We start from the raw sequence: 21312 nt of genomic DNA on the forward strand, positions 1-21312 counted from the left end.
GAGCACTCACCTCACTGGTGATCTTTCTTCTCTGTCTATCTCGTATGTTAACTTAGAAAGTCTGAGTCATTCTATTGAACAAGTACATTTGTACGGTTTGAGGAAATAAACAGATACACAAACTGATTCACTGATTTGACTCACTGTACTACCGTTTGGGTTTGGTTATACGAATTAGGGTGTTTTGTTTTCTTTGGAAGCGTGTAAAATTACCTTATTTGAACGCATGCTCAAACAAAGTGTGGTGGTGTAATATGAATTACATTTCTCACAGCTAATGAGACCTTTTAATTATGATGTAGATAGAAATGAGAGGGATAGAGATCATAGTCAGGAAGAATGAATGGGTTAAATCATAAAGGGCTTGAATGGTGCTGTTAGAGCGTGTGACAGTGTGATCAGCATAATCCCTGAGGAGCTCTGATGTATTACGGCTGATATGTAATAGACACACCAGGAGAATAAGACACTCAGATGTATGAAAACAGCTTGATCCTCTTCATTTGGCTGTTAAATCGGTATTACAGGCATCTGTTCACATACATGATATGAGTGCAGTCAAGTCAGGTCACGCACAGGGTTTTTGCAGCAATATATGGAATGATATTTTACCTCATCTGCACTCAACCCCTGTTTCTTCATTGAGCTGGAAACATTGTTCAGCTCCCTCCAGCCTGTCGTGGACACCGTTAAAACCGAATGGGTTCCCTAAATTCCCTAAATTCTCAACTCGCAGATGGCTGGAATGCAGTGATTATTGTAATCGCTTGGCGGCCAGTTTTCACTGTGTCCTCGCTTGCTCTACAGCAGATTAGAGTTTCTTGCTGTGCACTGGCGTGGAGACGTGGAACAATGGGGAGAGAGTCGGAGTCCAAGCAGATCCGCTCCCCAGCCTTACGCGGATCAGTGGCCTGTGAGTGCTGACATGCTCAGATCACTGTACTCGTAATCTGCCACTCCACGCTGGAGGCACAGTAATCCTAAACGCAGCTCAACGAGCACACAGGGAGAGCTGGCGCTGCCACAGGCTTTTTCTGAAAGATCTCGTAAGTTTGTGCACTTTTGATTCTTTTGCTTTCATCAGTAGATTCCAGATCGACATGGATCAGCACGAGGGTCTCTGAGTTTTATGTAAATGATTCTGATACTAGTGAGTTTTGGAGGGCGCTCTCAGCACGTTAATGAATCCCCTTACATGTCAGGTAAAAAAAGAAGCAACTTTGGCATTACTACACAGGATTTTTTTGCCATCAAATCGTTTCATTTTGTTTTTTGCCATATCAATGTTAACACCCATTTTTGTCTCTGTCGGTCTTCTGGCTTTTAACCTTTGACTTCTTCGGTCATACAGGTACTGATTCTGGTATAGTCTCCTCTGGTAAAGCATTAGATTAAGTGTGTTCCATTGATTCATTTTTTGTTCTTTGCATCATCAAATGACACAAACACCACTGTATCTGCAGACCCTATGGAAAAAGAAGTAGGCCTACGATTTAAAGGGATATTGCACCCAAATTTTTTATTTTCATTAATTACTCAGAGGATCTTTTTATAGTTGACTGACCAACAATTTGACTCATGCATGTGTTGCTGTTGACGTAAAACATGTTGAACATGCTGCGCATTGTTTACAAGCAGAAGAATGCATATGCATGCATCATGGTTCTCTCAAGAATGGTGGTGGATGGGGACGTGAAGGAGAAGAATTTTTGATTAAAAAAGTAACTTTCTTTGCACACACAAAAGTATCCTTGTAGGTTTGTAAAATTATTGTTATTCAACTGATGTCACCTGGACAATTTTAACTTACTATACCCTTACTATATTTCTGGGCCTTGGAACATTTCAGTTGCGTTGCTGTCGAATTTCATTAAAAATATCTTAATTTGTGTTCTGAAAATGTACAACAACACGAGTGTGAGTGATGACAGAATTAATGACAGAATTTTCATTTTGAGTAAACCCTTTACGCATACTTTTAAAAAGAGTACATATTATAGAAATAATATAAGTGGAATTAAGTAAAAACACCTTGAATATAAGTGCTTCTTTAAAGCATAACAAAAGATTACTAATTACATTTAAAGTTATTTAAGTACATTTGAAGTAAGTTAAAGTTTTCATTTGGCTTTTAAAAAAAGTGTATTGGGAGTGTTTATTCTCTTCAGGTACACTTAAGTGGCTGTTTATTTCATTAATATATTATCTGCAACCACAGTTTTTAAGTATACTACAATACAGTTAAGAGCAGAGGTGTGAAGATTTTCTCTGATGTTTCGTCAAACACAACAGCTCACTGCATTTTAACATGGCGAAACACATCGAGCGGGGTGACCTGTACCATACAAAATTAAAACACTTCCTATAGAAAACTGTTATAAGTCTTTCTCATGTGAGTGTACACCATTCCGATCACTCATCACAATAGAAAACATTATTTCTTAATGTGTCAAACCTTTTTAAATAGCACCAAATTATAACTGAATGCACCTTTATTGCTTCCTGTGTACAGATATTATAATAGCTATATTTCTAATAAATGCCAGATTAATTTTTCTCCTGTTAAATGTCAGTGTCGTGCCAGCATCATCTGGCAAATTTACTCAAAAACGTTCATTACTTTCATCTGAGGAATTCATGCAAATTCTGATTTGAAGGGTCTAATTATGAATTTCCTAATTAACGTTTCATGGCAGCCTTCATGAAAGTGGTTTTGTTGTCATCTTTTGTTGGTCTCATCACTGCGAACCTGCAAAGGTCAAGAGAGCTTGAATTTAAAATGATGACAAAAAGATTCAGACACTGCAGTGACTTCACATATGTATGAAGGTCAGAAGTGGTTAGCGCTTAGCAGGAGGCTAATAGCTGAACATATGTCAACTAAATTTAAAAGGAGGGGTTATCTGGAGCATGCAGCATTTGTCTTGAATGCTTTCTGTGATGGAAATTTGTCATATCATTCAAATACAGAATATATAGATCAGCCCCTATGAACTTACAACAACTGATGACTATAATTTTTTGATGTTCATAACTATCAATTTATTTAAGTGCCCTTTTAAGCTTTTGACTCTGGCTTGTAACATTGGACGGCAAGCATAAAGTACGTCAGAATTTTTTTTTAAATGGAAATGTCTTTGTGGAATGTAACACTGGTAGGGAGCTGACCGAGATATCCCATGTGTAATTATTGATATTCACTTACCCTTTCATATCTCTTTCTTCCTGCCTCAAGGCCTTTGCTTGCAATGCAAAGTAATTCACATCTTTTAGGGAGCTGTAATGAAAACTGAGCATCTCTAGCAGACACCCAAGAGAAGGTTCAAGAAGATTTTGGCGACATGCTAATTCAATTCATTCAGATTTAAACTCACTGATTTAAAACATGCGGTTGTCTTTAGCTCAGAATGGTGCATGTGGTGTTTAATAGTAGGTTTTAAAGTAATTATGCCCTGAAGCTATTGGAGGTCTTATTGAGGACACTTCATGTGGGACAAACAGCGACAAATTTTATTTAAAGTGGACTTTTATGGGTAAGATTTTTTACTAAATGTTTTGGGGAAATTTCTAGATTAATGTGTATTTGTGATGAATTGTGTAAAATAGAATTTGTTTCACAGTATATAAATAGGTGATTTATTGTCTCATCTGTGAACTTTACATAATAATATAGCACATAACCTTTTCCTTCAAACAGTAAAGTCAAGACCCCTATTGAGTTTTAACCCTAATTATGACACTTTTACCAAAGAACAGAGGTATATTTTGCAGTTACCATAGAGATAACCTTCAGCAGTTGCTTTCTTGACCCAGAAACCTGTTTTTCTCTCCGTCTCATTTTTAAGCTTCTGACCATGAAGCCATCTTTTTTTTTACATAATTACAAAGATTATACAAGCTCTAAAACGTGTCAATGTCAAGCCTTTATGTGTGCATTTGTTTAATTAATAATTTCAGCATGGATCTGTTGATTTTTTATTTGTATTTTTTCAGGTTGTCCTTCAAATCTACAGGTTTGCGATGTTGCAATTTCTGAATTTATTAAGGAGAAAGTACACTTAATTATTAAAACTCTCAAAATGTTGCATTGGATATGAACAAAAGGGGTGCATAAAGATGGATTTGGCACACAGTTCCACGATCTGATTATTTGAAAGTATCAGTATTTGTGAAGTGATCCATCTCACCTGTCTGATGGAAGATTATCTGAACGGAAAAGGATTCGTCTGAAGAAAATCTGTAAGTAGAGGGGTTTATTTTCACATGAACTAATATGTGTCTGTTTTATATTTGTTGTGTTATCCAGACAGCTGTGATGGATCTCTGGCATCTCTTCTGCCTGCAGCCTCCTTTCAGAGTTCTTCACATTTCTCCGACAGTTGGGCTGCGTACTTTGCCAAATTAAACAAAAAAGATGGTAAGTTTAAGTTCTCATTTGCATGTTAATTCACTCATATGTGTCAATTAAGAAGACAATGTAAATTACGCTTGGGAAATTAAAGCCTTCTTAGTGTTTTTTTAAGAACCTTTGAGTACAGGAACCATTCCTTGCCTTTAGTGTAAGTGGTATACTCACTATTTATTAATGCATTTGGGGATAATCATTCTTTGATATAAAAATGTTGGTGAGAATAAAAGACTTATTTAAAAATCATAAAAGAAACATAACTCTTTCACAGTAGCATGCATGTTGATGTTTTACATTTATATATATAACTGTTATACAATATTATATGCAATTAAACTATATTTCATCTTTTAATAATTTTTTATCCAATATTATCAAGGTAATGCATCAAGATTATTTTCATAATAATGCATAATCATCAATATAAACCCTGTGTCTAAACGTTTTGTTTAAAACCATATAAATAAATCATGGGGCAAAGATAAACTTACAAGATTCAAATCATTAAATATTTACTGCATTCATGTGAATTTAATTCATGCACAAAATGACAAGAAAGAAAACCATATCTCCAGAAAATTGCATGTTTGAGACATTATTGAACTTTCACTCTTGCCCTATCTGTGCATGAGTTATTTATAGATGTGACCAACCTCTACCGCCTGCATCTGTAACAAACTAAATGATTCCTCTCTCCAGGGGGTCTGTGTAAATGCTGCTTCTTTCAAGTCAGAGGTCCCCAGTTTAAAATTCTGCTCTGATCTGCTCCCGTGGTGTCCGCAGTGCTTGAGTAATGAACCTCTCTGCCTGAGTCAGACCAATTTCTCCATACAGTGAGCTTGAGGATTGTGGAGGCAGAAACGCATCTTTATATGGAGCACATGTGCTGGCAGCCCTCTCTGATCCAAAGTGAACGCTGTACATGTTAAGTAAGGTCAATAGGTCGATGCTTCTTGGCTTGTTTTGGAATGGAAGCTGTCTACTGATTGACAGCAGCTCACCCTCTGAATGCAAAACCAACTGAAAGCCAAATTAAAATGCAGTTTTGATAGTTTCGTATAGTTCTGCGAATAAAAGCCAGAGCCAATTTCTTCTCCCATACATCTTGCTTTTCAGCAAGGACATTGTATGGCACTCAGAATCGAATAATATTTTGATAAACGTTGACAGAGGTCTTATGGGTTCTCTAGGAGGAGGTGGCTGGAGCCCAGAGTCAACGGACAGGTCGCCCTGGCTACAAGTTGACCTCCAGGACCGCATGGAGGTGACAGCGGTGGCCACACAAGGCCGTCACGGCAGCATGGATTGGGTCAGCGCCTACATGCTCCTGTATAGTGACACTGGACGGATGTGGAAGCAGTACATGTTGGAGGACAATGTTGGGGTAGGTGTGCGTATTTTGGTACCATTTCACTCGGCTCATTTTGAAAAAATAATTGTCTGTGCATTATCCCAATCATTACATGGCTGCTTATCTTATAAATAAAGAAATGCAAATGAAATATTGGTTTTAGTCTAAATTATTGTATTATGTGAGCGGAAATAGACTGTAGAGTGTTATGAGATACAGCAAACCAGTGACAGAAAATCGATTGTCTGGGGCAATGGAAAAAATTATACAGTTTAACGGTTGGTGCACTGGAATGCTCAATTCTGATTGGTTAGTCATGGCATTCTGCCGGTGAATATTTTTTGTGCAATGATCGTTAAACTGTATATTTCACCATTGTTCCTGACAACCAATTTCCTACAATGTGCTATTTAAATGCTTATGGTATCATTCTGCATTCTCTTTCTTCTCGCATAATTGGGTCATTTCAGCTCAAATCAGTATTTCATGTCAATTTATTTATTTATTTGGAAAGTAATAAGTGGGATAAAGTACATTCACCCATCATTAGTTCAAAATAAACCCCTTTAGGGGTGATACAAGAGCCTTTTGCTTTGTGTCGGAGTTCTGATCGCCCTGTTTGGATTCAATTTCCAAAGAGCATATGAAAGTACTGTAAGGTAATTATCCTTTTGACAGTCTTCTTTTGTGGCTGAATATTTACTGATTTAATTGATTACGCCTCGACTATGCCGCTGCAGGGGAAAATGATTGTCTTGTTTTCAACATCTTTAGTGCAGCTTATTTCCATGCGCTGAAAAGTTCTGATCCCATTAACCGAACTCTAAATTCAGTTACTAATATACAAATTGCTGCTAGCAGTTCCTGAGATTCCTGAAATAGATCGTTCTAATGATGTTGCACCTGCCACAGCCTCTCAATCATCGCAGGTGTTTGAAGAGAGCTTGATGCTGAGCCACCAACGCATTATATTGTCTTTGTCCTCAGGCTTGGCCTCTACACTTATAATGTGTGCAAATGACGGAATTTTCATCATCCCATATCACTGCTTTGTAATTATATTCAAGCGATGAGACCGCCGCTTTATTAAAGATATAATGACATTTTCAAAGTGTGTTTAATGAAAGGAGAACATTACAGTTGAGTAAGATGTAATTAGCTTGTAATGTGGTGGAAATGTAGAATAAAGTTGATCAGAAGTGTAAAGGTAACACGTTCAGCAGTGTGAAGCGATGCGGTAATAATCTCTGCATTTTTCAGGTCTGATTTGCTTGGTTTAGTTGAACTCATAGTTTTTCTTTTTTCTTTTTGAACATGAATAATGTCAGGAGTCTCTCAGTTTTATTAATATTCCACCAGCACTTGTATTTGATACACAATAGGCTCATTATAAAGCTCTGAATGTTTGACACGATATACAATAAGAAATGGTTTATATTCACTGTCATTCATGCTGTGCTGCAATGCATAAAGGATTGATTTAGTAATCTGTTTATAAATGCTTCTACTAGGTACCAGTCGATTGGATTTATTTATATTCTGTTTACAAGAAAGTGTCTTTCACCAGGTTTAGAAGATCGATCCTTGCCCTTTTACATAAGGATACATCGATTCATCATAGAAAAGAAATTCCCACAATGTAATATAAATGTCATATATATTCCCATGCGAGGTATTGGAAAATATACAGACATTTTGAACAATTGTAATTAAGATTATTTATGTTTAGACATCCTTGTAGTAGTGAATTGCAACACCAGCATTAATTATTAGGTTTCAATCTTATATATTAAGTAAAATCGACATATTTTCAAACCAAATTAAATAAATGCTCTTCTTTTGAACTTTCTATTCATCAAAAAACAGTATCACAGTATCCACAAAAAATTTTAAGCAGCGCAACAGATGTCAACATTAATAATAGTAGGAAATGTTTCTTTAGCAGCTTATTAGCATTTTATGAATTCTGTAATGGCTGCTGAAAAGCTTTGCTATTATTTCAGATAATAATATTATGCTATTATTTGAAAATAGCTTTGCTATTATTTCAAAATGGTATAAACAGTGTTATAGTATATTTTAGATCAAACATATGCAACACCAGTGCCATTTTAGAAGAAGAGACTTCTTTTAAAACCACAAAAAAAGACTCTGAACTTTTGAACAGTATATGTTTGATATTCCAGCTGCCTCAGCTTCATTTTTTTCTCAAGTGTGATGACATAATATTCCCATAGTTTTTGGCATTATTGTGAAAACCTATTATGCAAAGATGGTACATTAGGCAACATTTAAAGACAGAGCGAACAAATGTTTTCAGTCTTCAGATCCGCTGCGCTCCTGTATTAGCATTCTTGAATGCATATTTGAAATGCAATGTAAGCCGCTTTGGATAAAATCTATAAATATAATGTAAACGTAAAACTGCATGTCTGAATCCTCTGCTTTTTCTTTCTTTCTCTACTGACTAACTTCTTTTCAAGCTAAGACAAGCCAACAGTAAAAAATAAAAGAGTATTAGACGGCCTCCCTGCTTCACAAGAGTGTCACGTTCACAGTGTTAAGATGAAAAGGTTTGGAAAAGAAGGTGTCTGCTAAATGAAAAGAATGGCTTGTCAATAATAAAGAATAAGCCGAAAAACACTCTCAATTTGTTGTCAAGAGGGTGCTTTGTTTTAATGAGTGTTGCATCTGTATCTGCTGAGGAAAGCTGGCAAATGTTTTGGCCAAAGAGGACAGTCCAGCCGCAGAGCTTGTTTGCCTCCGCAGTATGTCAGAGAAGGTCTTCCTGTAGGAAGGTGTGAATGGGCTTCCCAAAGTGGCAGATAATTGCTCTCTCCAGTCTGCACTGCTGCTGTTGCTGAGTGTGTTGATGTGTAATGGTGCTGTGAGACAGAGGAAATAGAGAGGAAGAAGCAAGCATGTTAAAAAAAAAAAAACATTTATTATTTTTAATTGACAACCAGCAAGTAACAGTGAATTTTATGCTGCTGATTTTTGGTTAAAAGTTTGAGATCCGTTCAGCTCATGTCACGTAACGTCTTAATATTGTGGCCCTGGTGAATTGAAGACAGACTAGCGCTTCAAAAGCTGAAATAGCTGTTGACATGTATCTTGCTGGAGTTTCCCTGACACATTTCATTCTTTGTCTTCATCTTGTATTGCGGTCATCTCCTGGATTCGCCTACGTTGACGGAAAATTGCTGACTGCCGAAGCTTTGTGGGGGCCTCACCACGGTCATTTCTTTCGTCTTATAGCCTGTGGGGCTTCGAGCTGTTGAGCTGTGTTCATGCCGTCCTTTGTCATTTTCTTTTCAGATATAGTCTGTGTGTGAGAGAAGTGTGCTAGTGTCTCTGGGATGTGAGAAGGGTAGCCAGATAACAGGGAGGATCTGATCTCTAGAAACACGGGGATCAAACCGGAAAATGTTAACAACATGACAGATGTTAAAACGGACTGTTATGTAGTCATGACATCCAGGTTACCCCTCTATGACTGATCATTTTGCTTTCAAGCAGCTCTGTCTTTTTTCTTTTTCCTTTTTCTTTCCCTTTCTCTTTTTTCACAACATTTCTTCTTTTTTTTCTTTGTCCCTTTTTCTTTTGTTCTCTTTTCCCTTTATTTTCTCCCTTTTTGTCTAACATAAGAAATGTCAAGCTTGCATTCTCACCATGAATGTATAAAGGCTGCTTCACACCAAACACAATGTTTTTATTTTGGTGGTCATATTAACACATTACAGTATTCACACCGTGAGCATGAATGGAGCAATGTGAATACTGTAACGTGTTAATATGGAGCCTAGCTGAAGTAGGTGTAAGTTAAATGTTAGCACTGAACCTATTTTTACCACACATACATTTTGAACTATTGTGAAAGCAATATGGCTTTCCTCATTGCTTCGAATGAAATGTCACAACAATCAAATGTTATAATCATAGGGCCAGTTTTACTAAACAGGGCAAATTAGTGCGAGAGGGCAATTTCAAAACTGTGCAGATGAGTGTGGAAATTTCTGTGGGTGATTTACTAACACTGTGCAAATTAAAGAACACAGATGCAACATCTCATTTACACATTAACCAACACAATATAGCCTACCAAGCGCAGCACAAATTAGTGTAGTCGCAAATAAAAAAATAAAGAAATAAAGAAGCCACAGTACACTGAAAAGAACTGGAGGCCAAAAAAATAAAGGGTTGCTGGAAGTTCTGATAGACCTGGTTTTGTTTGACTCCTGGTTGAGAGTTCCAAGTTCATTTCCTGAAGCAAATTAAAAATAGCACGGCAAAATATGTTCATATAACATGTTCTTCTAGCATTCCAAATAAATGTGGAAAAAATCTCTCCCTCTATGTGATGCCTCCCTAGCAACAACAATTGCAGCCATATCAAGCGCAAACATTTTTAAGACATGCTTTTTTGGGCCGTTAAATAATGGCGCAGACAAGTAATTTGATGTTAGTAAATCACGATGTATAATTCATTTGAATAATCTCCTCCAATAAATTGTGCATCTGAAAGGGAAACTCTTACAAATGCATATTTAATAAGGTCAGGTGTAAAAATAACTGTCCACGCTTTTCAGAACCGATTCTTCACTGCGCGTCTTTAGTAAATCCTGACAGTACTATTTTCACGCCAAAAGATGGTTTGCGCTTGCGTAAGCTGTTAGTAAAACTGGCGCTTAATGTCCAAGTTCTAGTTATTATTATTAGTTAGTTATTTTTATTTATGTGAATTTTTGAACATAATATGTAGTAAAACAGTCCTTAATCTGGAGGGACACACAACAACCTTTTTTTAAACTGATAACACTGATAACACAGGATTTCTTTCTTTATTTTTTAAAGGATGTACTCTGCTCAAGAGGGCAGACTTTGTGAAATCCTGGCAGTACTTTCAAGCAAATCATAGGATCAATACCACAAAGGTTTCACCTTACGACAGCAAAACTGTTGTTGTGCTTGAATAACTAGAAGGTTCAAAAGTGGAAGACTATGACGTCTTTGAACTCATTAAGCTTTTATTATTGACACAGTTCTGCTTTTGAACTTGTTAGTTCCATTGCACTGAAATATCAAAAGCTGCATAAAACAAACTATTGAACTATTCTTTTATAAGCTATTCTTATAAGCAAGGGCATTATATTTATAAAAAAAGTCCATGTGTAAATTCTGTAATACAAACAATATACTAACTTTTAAAGTCGCTTGTAATATTTGCTCAATGCTTTTGTATGCAGCAATAAAATAATGTCTTATTTTCATAATTTCAGACCTTTCTCAGCAAAGATATGCTAATAATAGTGAAAATTTGTTTAATTAATCAGCATTTTATTCAATTATTTAGATTTTATTTTTAGTTGAGTGACAGCCCTAAATAAAAGTCATTTTTGCTTTTCAGTTCATCTTTATTCATATGTCATTGACAATGGGTAGCTAAATCAACTCATTTCTTTCTATGTCCCTATTTCTCTGCCTCCATCTCTCATCCATACCTCTGAGGTCTCACATTACATGGAGGCTTGAGCAGCCCCGTAGGCAATCGATAGGAGGGCCCAAGGTTTCGTTAGATTAGCTCGCTTAAAGCATGAACCTGGCAGCCCATTTGGGTCCCATAAAGTATAATTGATGTTAAAGTCTGTGACTCGTTCAGCCATAGCGGGCCAAAAGCAGAATCGCTGAAGAAGTGTGCTAAAAATCAGATTGTCCATGTGTTCTCACTTGGCTCACAGTACACATGCTAGCAACAGCCCTACAGCTCTCAGACAGTGATGAAATTGTAACTTGCCATGCCTTCGGATGCTTTATATATTTTATCCTTTTTCTGCTTCACCGAACGACTGTAAATTAATCATTTATGATGTTTCCTAGTGCAGGCAATGCACATTGGAGACAGAGAGAGAGAGGGAAGGAAGGAAGAGACTCCTTGTCTATTGTCTGGGGACAGTTTTGCTGTCTTAGTTCTCGTTTAAACATGGTCACAGAGGCCCTGAGGTGCTGTCTATTTCTGACACTCACAGGCCCTTGCTTCTCTGGGGACAGAATGTTATCTATGCTTAGTGTAGGTCAGTGGAAGCTCTATTCAACACTTGGGCAGCTCAGAAACTGCTTTCAGTTGATAAAAAGTTGTAAAACATTGATTTTAGAACTATTATATATATAATAGTATATTATATATATAGTATATATATATATATAAATTGCTAAAAGAGCAAAGTAAAAATGTTAATTTTCATTTACTTTAAGTTTTTCATCTACATTTTTTTATTTATTTTCTTTTAACAATACTGTAATAACCCTGGTTTGCTATTTGAATGAACTGTCTCCGGTCTTTTATTAGAGACATAGCAAGCACCGACAAGCATTTTCCTGTCAGATAACAAATACAAAACCCACCCCAGTTGAGCTCATCTTGTGTTGGTTCTTCTTTCTGATGTGAAATCACACTGGTTTCAGGGAAGCGAGGATTGGTGAATCACAGGAGGATGTAAGAGTTGCAGACGTAACAGGGCTGATGAAACGGTCCATGGAGAGTCCATGATAACGCCAGCAGTGCATGGGGGCTTTAATGAAGGAGGAGGAGGTCTAGCAGGAGTCGATACAGGAATAGAGTTAATGAAGTGTAGAGAGGAGCTGTTTACGTGGGCAGCCTGTAACCGGGGCATCTCCCCGGATCCGATGGGAGCTCCGCTGTGCCCTTAGGCTGAGGTGAGCGGATAGGTAATTGGATGTATGTTTTGTTGTTTTCTTTTTTTCAATCTCAGAGGAGGAAAAAGAGAGAGGAAGAAGCAGTCAGGGACAGGATGTAGTCGTCACTGAGTGCTCAAAAGAGAGTGTTGGTGATGTAATGACAAATGTGCTCATGTTGATATTGATGTGTTTAACAATGGAAAAAAACACCTAAACCTCTTTAGAAAAGGAGAAAAAATATAAAATATATATTTTTGAAAATAATTATTATCAGTGGCAAAAAAAAAAAAGATTTAAAATGCATAAATGTGATTAAAACAACTTTTTTGAGTATAAGTCACAAAATGAACATTTTGATCATTTTTGAAAAGCATTGCATTTTACAAAAATGCATTTTACAATGGAAGCAACTACAAAATAGATGAAATGTTCTTCAAAATATATTTGTGTGCACAGAAGAAAGTCATAAAGACAGAATTTTCATTTTTGGCTGGACTGTTCCTTTAAGAATGGAATCTTTAAAGCAGATCTTCCACTAACTCCAATGCACTGAGCTTGCTTATCTACAAATGTGCTATCCTTAATACTTTTGGCTAGCACAGTATTTCTTCTTCCAAGTGTGTCTGCAAGCAAAACAAAACAGGGCCTTGAAAGTCACTAATGTCATGTTGTTTTTGCTTGCATCATAACAGCATTTGTGGGCTGCGAGTGGCTCACCAGGGGAGGTGATGATAATGTTGATGTTATTTATCTCAAAGGGACATGGAATATTCTGTCTTTGAAAAAGTTGACGTTTTCTTTTTGTGATTCATCCATAACCATGTGGTGTTTCGGTCATCGCTTCTCATGTTCCATGCAAGTCTCAACTGTGAAGTGACTCAGACGCAAATTACTGTCAAATTATGAGTGCTAGCAGATGAAAAAGAGTTGACATTTACATAAACTGTTGCGACCTTCAAAACAAATACTGTTCTTTGCATTCAACTAGGTTGGCGTATTTATAAATAGCATTTAGTCTGTGGAACATTTCTGATAAACCAGCATGTCATAAAATATTATAAGGCCATTTCCAATAATATGGAATAAAACAGGACATTTTATTTTTGTTGTTTGTTTGTTTTAAACCCCTGTTTTGTGTTTTTTTTTTTCTCTAGTAAGAATCAAAATGAAAAATAAATGGACTGATAATTAAAAATGTTTTTTTTTTTTTTTTAGTTTTAAAAAGCATTATTTTTATACTAATTAGCACTATTACCTTTATTAATCACATATGACCTGAAATACTGTATCTTATACTCACACACACAGACAGACACACACACACACAAAAACATATTTCTGCCTCTAATGCTTCAGAAAACTATTGGGACAACAAAGTATACTGTACCATACTGATGAAAATTAAAAACTTTTGTCTGTTGACAGAGGATCGTGGGTAATGTGAATCCAGACAGTGTGGTCCACCACAAACTCAGCCAGTCTATCAGAACCCGGTTCCTCCGCTTCGTTCCTCTGGAGTGGAGCCCCAGTGGTCGGGTGGGCCTCAGGGTGGCTGTGTACGGCTGTGCTTACCGTAAGTCAGAGTATTTAATGTTTAAAGCAATAATACAAATTACTAGCAGGCTTTTTACTTTCTGAGACATAACAGTTACATGTCTTGCATTTATTTTTTGTGATAAGCAGTATTTCTGTGATTTAGCCTTACAGTTGGAGTTCAGATGTACACAAAAAAGGGGGTGTGGATTTTCACTTTGAAATTGCTAGTAAATTTGGTAACACTTTAGTATAGAGACTTATTCTCACTATTAACTAGTTGCTTATTAGCATGCGTATTACTAGCATATTGGTTGTGTATTAACACTTATAAAGCACATAATGTGACCCTGGACCGCAAAACCAGTCAGTCACTGGGGAATATTTTAAGCAATAGCCAAAAAAAAAAACATTGTATGGGTCGAAATTATCTATTTTTCTTTCATGAAAAAAATCATTAGGATATTAAGTAAAGATTCAGCTTTCAGATGAATACATTTTTAAAATAATTTAAATAAAAAAAACTGACACTTTTTTTGGTCCAGGGTCACATATTAAAACCTTAATCTGCATGACCATACTTTACCTTAAGCTACCCAATACCTAAACTCAACAACTACCTTATTAACTGTTAATAAGCAGTAACTAAGAGTTTATTGAGGGAAAAGGTAATAGTTAGTTAATAGTGAGACCTTAAAATAAAGTTTGATCATCTATGTTTTATTTTTACGTTTGAAAAATCCTTTTTACAGTGCAGATTTCCATATGATCCAGTTAATATATTCTATCATTCCATGAGAGCTGTAAAAAGAAAAGAAAAGAGTTGCATAAGAAGGATTACTGAAGCATCCTAGATCCGATAGCAGTTCACACAGCACATTTCTTGGTAACGGGACAATAAAACAGGTGTGACACATTCTATAAGGTGATAACATTACCCATAATTCTTGCTGCAGATCTTCACATGCCCTCTGTCCTTTGTCCTTTTCTAGTCACACAGTATTTTTTCCAGGTGCTGAATTAAGGTGACACAGATAATTCATTGCATGACAGCGGCAGTTTCACAACGTTTTCCTTTAAATGAAGGTCATTATTTCTCTTTCTTTGATGATACTTTTCGAAAACTGAACAAAGACGTCCAAATATCAGACACTTATCAGTCTGTTTTAGCTAGATAAATAAAAAAGATGTCCCTTTAATGATACCGAGATCCTTAAAATGGATCAATTGTTGAATTACACAGGCATTTATAAAAAGCCTTCATTATTCTGTGGCATGATCCATGTATTAAACTCAAATTAATGTGTGCTTTGCTGATAAATGCTGCATGAAGAGTCTCAGTTCAGCTGTCTGTGCTAATCAACCACAGACACTTAAAGAATTCACATGCAAATCCCATGACAAATCTGAACCATAGAGGCCAATATACACTAGATCTTGAGTGCTGAGTATAACCTTGAAAGAAGAGCATAAATGATCTTTTAATTATACATGATTTGACGGCTAGTGCTCACTGGTAGTGCAGTGATTGCACCTAACAGCTCAGATTAACATGAGCTGCATATCACATAATAGGCAAAATACTAATGCTAATCAGCCAACTGCTGTGACAGTTGTGAACTCAAGCTGAACCTGAGAATGGTGCAATACTAGATAAGTGTCATTATCACGGCGGCAGGATTGCTGTGCCCAGACCACGTCCCTCATAGCTCACAGTATCCTTATTTGACCAAATGGAGCAGTTGCTTATTATTATCAGAAATAGGTCATTATATTCAATGCTGGAGTATATGCGGGCTCTTCTGCTTTGCTTCACTAATCCGAAAAAGGAGGCATTCATTTTCTATCTGTTTTTTTAATTCATTTTGTCGTTCATTTTTCTGTAGGCTGTAGGGTTTTACATCATTGTGAGTGCCATTATACAGTAATGAACTGGAGCACTGATAAAAAGATTTCTGCAAAACATCTGTTCTTACTTGCATGAGATGTTGTGTTCTGATCCTAAGAATATTTAGGCTGTTTTCATGGACAAAGAAAAATGATTAAACTAAGCCTTGGGACACTGGTTCGCATTGGCTGCATTGCTCAAGTGGGTAATTGGGAATTGGGATAAAGTAGACGCTTTCAGGTCAAAAGCCAAATTTTGACCATCTAAAGACAAACTTCATTAACTTTTTGAGTCTTGTAAAAGGAGAAATGTGAATTCTTCTCTTTTACTTTAGGAAGCTGAACCTCCAGAAAAGAGCTTGTAACCTTTATACTTCACAGATTCTCGCTAGTAGCTAGCTGCTTATTAGCATGCCTATCATTAACATATAGGCTGTTTATTAGTACTCATAAGGCACATGATTGTATTCTACATCCCTAATTCTACCCATTACCTAAATTTAACAACCCTACTAACTATTATAAGAAACAAATTAGGAGTTTACTGAGGCAGAAGTTGTAGTTAATGGTTTGTTAATAGTGAGAATTGGACCTTTAAAAAAATTAGACCCTTTATTTTTTTATTTGACTGAATTAATCATGTGAAAATTACCAACACTTCTGTTTTCCAGTATCTAATACAGAACTGAGTTTTGGGCAGCAGCTGATTTCACGGTGTAATGTCATTCAGACACTAGATTTAAACATTAGTGAAACGCTTGATTCGCTGAGTTCATCATCTGTGCTGCGAGCCGTTGAGCCCCATTAACTTGTTCGATTAAACCCTCAATAGAAAAAGGTTCTCCTTTAAGAACTGTACTAATATCTTCAGAGATGATCGTCATTTTATGATAGCCTCACATTATCTAAGTAGCTCAATTAGCACTCCAGTTGAAAGCTGAAATATGCTACACAACTTCTAGATGGATTTTTGCACCAATTTGCAGTCTGGACAAGTCGAGACTAGTCGCTGAGAGTCTGTGTTTTTTTTTTTATCAGAGTTGACAGATTTCTCAGGAAACTGTGAAGTGTGTGATGGGCACAGATTTTTGCTTTAGACTATGATTCTGTCTATTATATGTATCAAACATGTATGGTATTTTGAGCCAATTTTAGAATACATATCCTGCGTTAGTTTGCTGTATTCAAGTTTGTTGTATTGTATTTTTGTTGTTGTAAAAATCTAATAGTGTGGTATCCTCATTCATTTTGTGTATAATGTCCAGTTTATCTTTTTAACTTCAAAATTGCCTGATATATGATGACTATTATATATAACCACAGCTTTAAAATTTTAGGCAATCTCATTTTCATCTTGATTTTTGTTACAATAACATTTAATGTGAAATGACTCTTTAATTAATCCATTGTTTTACATACTGTTATGTTATTTACATTTTGAGTGAAATGTAAATATTTTCAGTGGGTGTCTCATACAAAATCTCATGTGTCAATAGGATCGTATGTGGCTGATTTTGATGGCAGAAGCTCTTTGCTCTACCGATTCAACCAGAAGTCTATGAGCACGGTGAAAGATGTTATATCGCTGCGATTTAAGAGTCGACAGGCAGAAGGTGTTTTACTGCATGGAGAAGGCCAGCGAGGAGATTATATCACTCTGGAGCTTCATCGTGGCAGGCTGGCCTTGCATCTAAACCTGGGTGAGTTACAGTACTGGGCGAAGCTAGCGACTTCAAAGGGTTGAAGTATTCAAGTATTCAATATTTAACCATAGTTACTTTGGAGTAGAGACCATTGACTGACAACAGACTATTGATGGAATGCATAGGAGTGCATTAGTAAATAATATGTTCATGAATATTCTAAAGAAAATATACCGTGTTAGTAGCACATGACTCATGAGAAACTTTTTGTAATTGGCAGATGACAGCAGGGTGAGATCTAGCAGTGCTCGCATGGTGGTCACTCTAGGAAGTCTCCTGGATGATCTGCACTGGCACTCTGTTCTGATCGAACGCTTTAACAAGCAGGTCAACTTCACCTTGGACAGACACACTCAACACTTCAGGACCAAGGGTGATGGAGACTCGCTAGAGGTCGACTATGAGGTCAGTCTGTAATTGTTAACTGCTTTTAAATAGTCTGTAAAAAAAATAAAGGTCACACTTTATTTTAGGGTCCAATTCTCACTATTAACTAACCATTAACTATGACTTTTGCCTCAATTAACTCCTTATTTGCTGCTTATTAATAGTTTATAAGGTAGTTGTTAAGTTTAGGGTATTGGGTAGGATTATGGATGTCATGCATTATACATACTTTATAAGCACTAATAAACAGCCAATATGTTAATAATAGTCATGCTAATAAGCAACTAGTTATTAGTGAGAATTGGACCCTATACTAAAGTGTTACCAAAATAAAATAAAATAAAGTGTCACATGATCCTTCAGAAATTGTGATTTGCTGATTTAATGCTCATAAAAAACTTTTTTTCTGCCAGCATTTAAAACAGTTACATACACTATTTATTATTTTTTAATATTTGATGAATGAAACATTTAAAAGAACAGTATTTATTTGATATAGAATATACATTTATAATATTATGAAAGAATTCTGTCACTTTCGATAAATGTTATACATCCTTGCTAAATAATAGTATTATTATAATTTTTTTTATCTTACTTACCCCGAATATTTTTGATTTGAAATTGAATATAATCAATTCCCACTGTCCAATCAAAATTAATTATTTGAACAAGTAACTGAATAAGTAATTGAACTAATTTGCTAATCCTTTTGAAGAGAGCAAAAAAGGTAAGATGCTCCAACCAACAGGAAAAAAAAAATCTGGTGTTTGAGGTAATAATGTAACTAGCACAGGAAAAAAAAGATTTTATGTATTACAGTATTCTTTTCATCACACAGTTTTGGTTTTCAGGGGGCCTAGGAAACGGATTTTTAAATACCCATGAGGCGCTAGATTTCAAAACCACAAGAAAATACATTATTGATCATCAAGGGGAACATTGCGAGTTCATAAATCCACTGTGATGGAGTATCTGCCTCCCCTTTATCACAGATTCTCCAGCTCTCCAGTGGCTGTCCCAGAGCCAGACGTACAATAGAAGTCAAAGGCTAACTGGAGCACAGCTGATGAGGTGCACCTGAAGTTAATAGCACTATAAAGGCAGCAGTTCACCTCACCTATGTGAGACACCACTGTTCTAAGTATGAGAGTACAAGGTGTCCTCCAGATCCGGGAATGGCATGACATAGCTTGGCTGCCACTGAGACGATGACCGCCTGGCCACAGACTGACCTTTATTTCCCACAGCAGCAAGGACACTGCAGTTGCCTTGTCATGCTTCCTAATTACTTGATCGTCTTGTTCTGTTATATATTTATTTTTAAACGTAAGCTCCTATGATCCTACTGGTTTTGAATAGGAACTTACTAGTGCCTTCTGTAAAGGCACATCACTGGAATGGATGTTCCCAGTGTCTTTTTAGAGAGAGTATTGTGGACTGATATGCTTTGTAGTAAGAAATGGAACAGTTTAGCCACAAAAAAAAACAAAAAAAAAAATTCAAAAATCAATAAATGTTCCAACAAAGAAAACCTCATCCTAAACATTCAAAACAGTTTGAAACTACCCCGCAGCTGAGCAGCACAGCAGTGAAACTGATGGAAAAATTAATTCTGGACGGTATCCATACATTTTTTACAACCATGTCAGATTACCCATACATGAGATTAATGGCGCTTAACAGAAAGAGGCTCAAACAGCATAACAATGATCCTTCACAGAATCTACAACTGAGTTAGAAGAAATTTCATATTTGGAAAAGCCAAGTCATGCCCTGACCTTAAACCCACTGAAATGTTGTGGCATGACCTGAAGGAAATCATGTAAGACAGCCCAAAATACCAAAGACTTCAGGCATTTTGTTTACCACAGCAGAGTTCTAAACTAGTCTCAAGACAATGGTTTATTCTTTGGCAGCCTGTGAGAAATATATAACATTTCTCTTTATATATCAAATTTTGGATATACGTACAATAAATGTAATGGTGTTAATCCATCTGTTCATTTTAGAATAAAGGTAGAAATGGAAAGCAAGCACATTTGATATTTTATCCATGATTAAATGTTTTGAAATTAGATATGTGTTTTATTCATTCTCTAAAACAGCTAAGCTTTGGTGGGATCCCACTGCCAGGTAAACCAGGAACCTTCATTCGACGCAACTTTCATGGTTGCATGGAGAACCTCTACTACAATGGAGTGAACGTCATCGACTTGGCCAAACGGAGAAAACCTCAGATATACAGTGTGGTAAGCGTTTGGTTTATAATGAGACATGGGTTCTAAAATAGTGATGTTGTGATCCTCTTAATCAAAATGTATTGCTTCAGTAGTGCTGTATGTATTCTGATATGTCTAGAGTCCAGACATATTACTTCTGCCACTTCAGTATCAGCAGGAATCTTTAAAGGTTTCACACATTAGCTTATTTCCAGCTTCTTTTCTCAGCAATTTCACTAATCATGATTTTCTGTGACATCTCCGTTCCCTCTTCCCGCTAAAAAGCTGCTTGTTAGAAATGATCACATCGCACTCCTGTCTATTTCCCTAAATCAAAATGACAAGACAACCACGACTCCATCACTTCCAAGGAGGGATGACTGGTATTCATCTAGCTGTGTAAAATACAAGCACATGTGCACGTTACACAGCTTAGGGCTGTCAGGTTGGAGAAGGTCTGCTGAGGCCTCAGTTCAGAAGTCTGGTGTCTGAACAGCCCTGTGGCACAGGGATCAATGAGGTGTTCACCTCACACTGCAGTAACCTTTTCACGCCTACGTGAGCTTCTGTCCTGCGGATGTGCTCTCTGCGCTTCTGTTGCTCTCCATGGAGCTGCGCTGGTGACATTTATCCAGACCGCCTGCTGCCTTTGTGGGTTTAGCCTGTCTGCCTCTCAACCTCTCCAATTCTCTTGTAACCCTTCAGCTTGTTTTCTCTTTTCCTCTTTTTTCTTTGACGTAATCTCTGGTGTTTCCAGCTTTCTCAGTTGCATCTCATTTTTCACATTTCAGCAATGACCTGGCACTTATTTTTAGGAAGTTTTTCAACTGTATATTTACAATGACTTAAATGCACCTTTTCTATGATGAGCATGTTCTAATATCTGTATTAAAATTATTTTTAAAGTGCATAATTACAAAAACGAAAACATTTAAAAACTTTATTTTGCTGAATATATGAATAGTAAAAACGCAGTTGAATGAGCAGTGGAAGATAGGGAAATACATATCATGATACACATTGATATTTCTGAATGAATAATTCACGTTATTTCATGAAAAATGCAAATGATTAGTTAAGATGTGTACTCTAAGATGTATTCAAGATGAAAAGCAACATTTTATT

General features: G+C 36.4%; 1 protein-coding gene across 1 annotated transcript in view; it reads left to right on the forward strand.

The window, feature by feature from the left end:
- The first annotated feature begins 852 nt into the window (after positions 1–852).
- Positions 853–21312, forward strand: part of LOC113098478 (contactin-associated protein-like 5) — a 48853-nt gene continuing 28393 nt past the window's right edge. The window contains exons 1-7 of the mRNA XM_026263587.1: positions 853–913; positions 4307–4417; positions 5599–5792; positions 13881–14028; positions 17372–17575; positions 17799–17983; positions 20074–20217. Coding sequence (XP_026119372.1) covers positions 853–913; positions 4307–4417; positions 5599–5792; positions 13881–14028; positions 17372–17575; positions 17799–17983; positions 20074–20217 — 1047 coding nt within the window. The remainder of the gene's footprint in view (positions 914–4306; positions 4418–5598; positions 5793–13880; positions 14029–17371; positions 17576–17798; positions 17984–20073; positions 20218–21312) is intronic.

Source organism: Carassius auratus, unplaced genomic scaffold (genome assembly GCF_003368295.1).
Source record: "Carassius auratus strain Wakin unplaced genomic scaffold, ASM336829v1 scaf_tig00216569, whole genome shotgun sequence".
Lineage (NCBI taxonomy): Eukaryota > Metazoa > Chordata > Actinopteri > Cypriniformes > Cyprinidae > Carassius > Carassius auratus.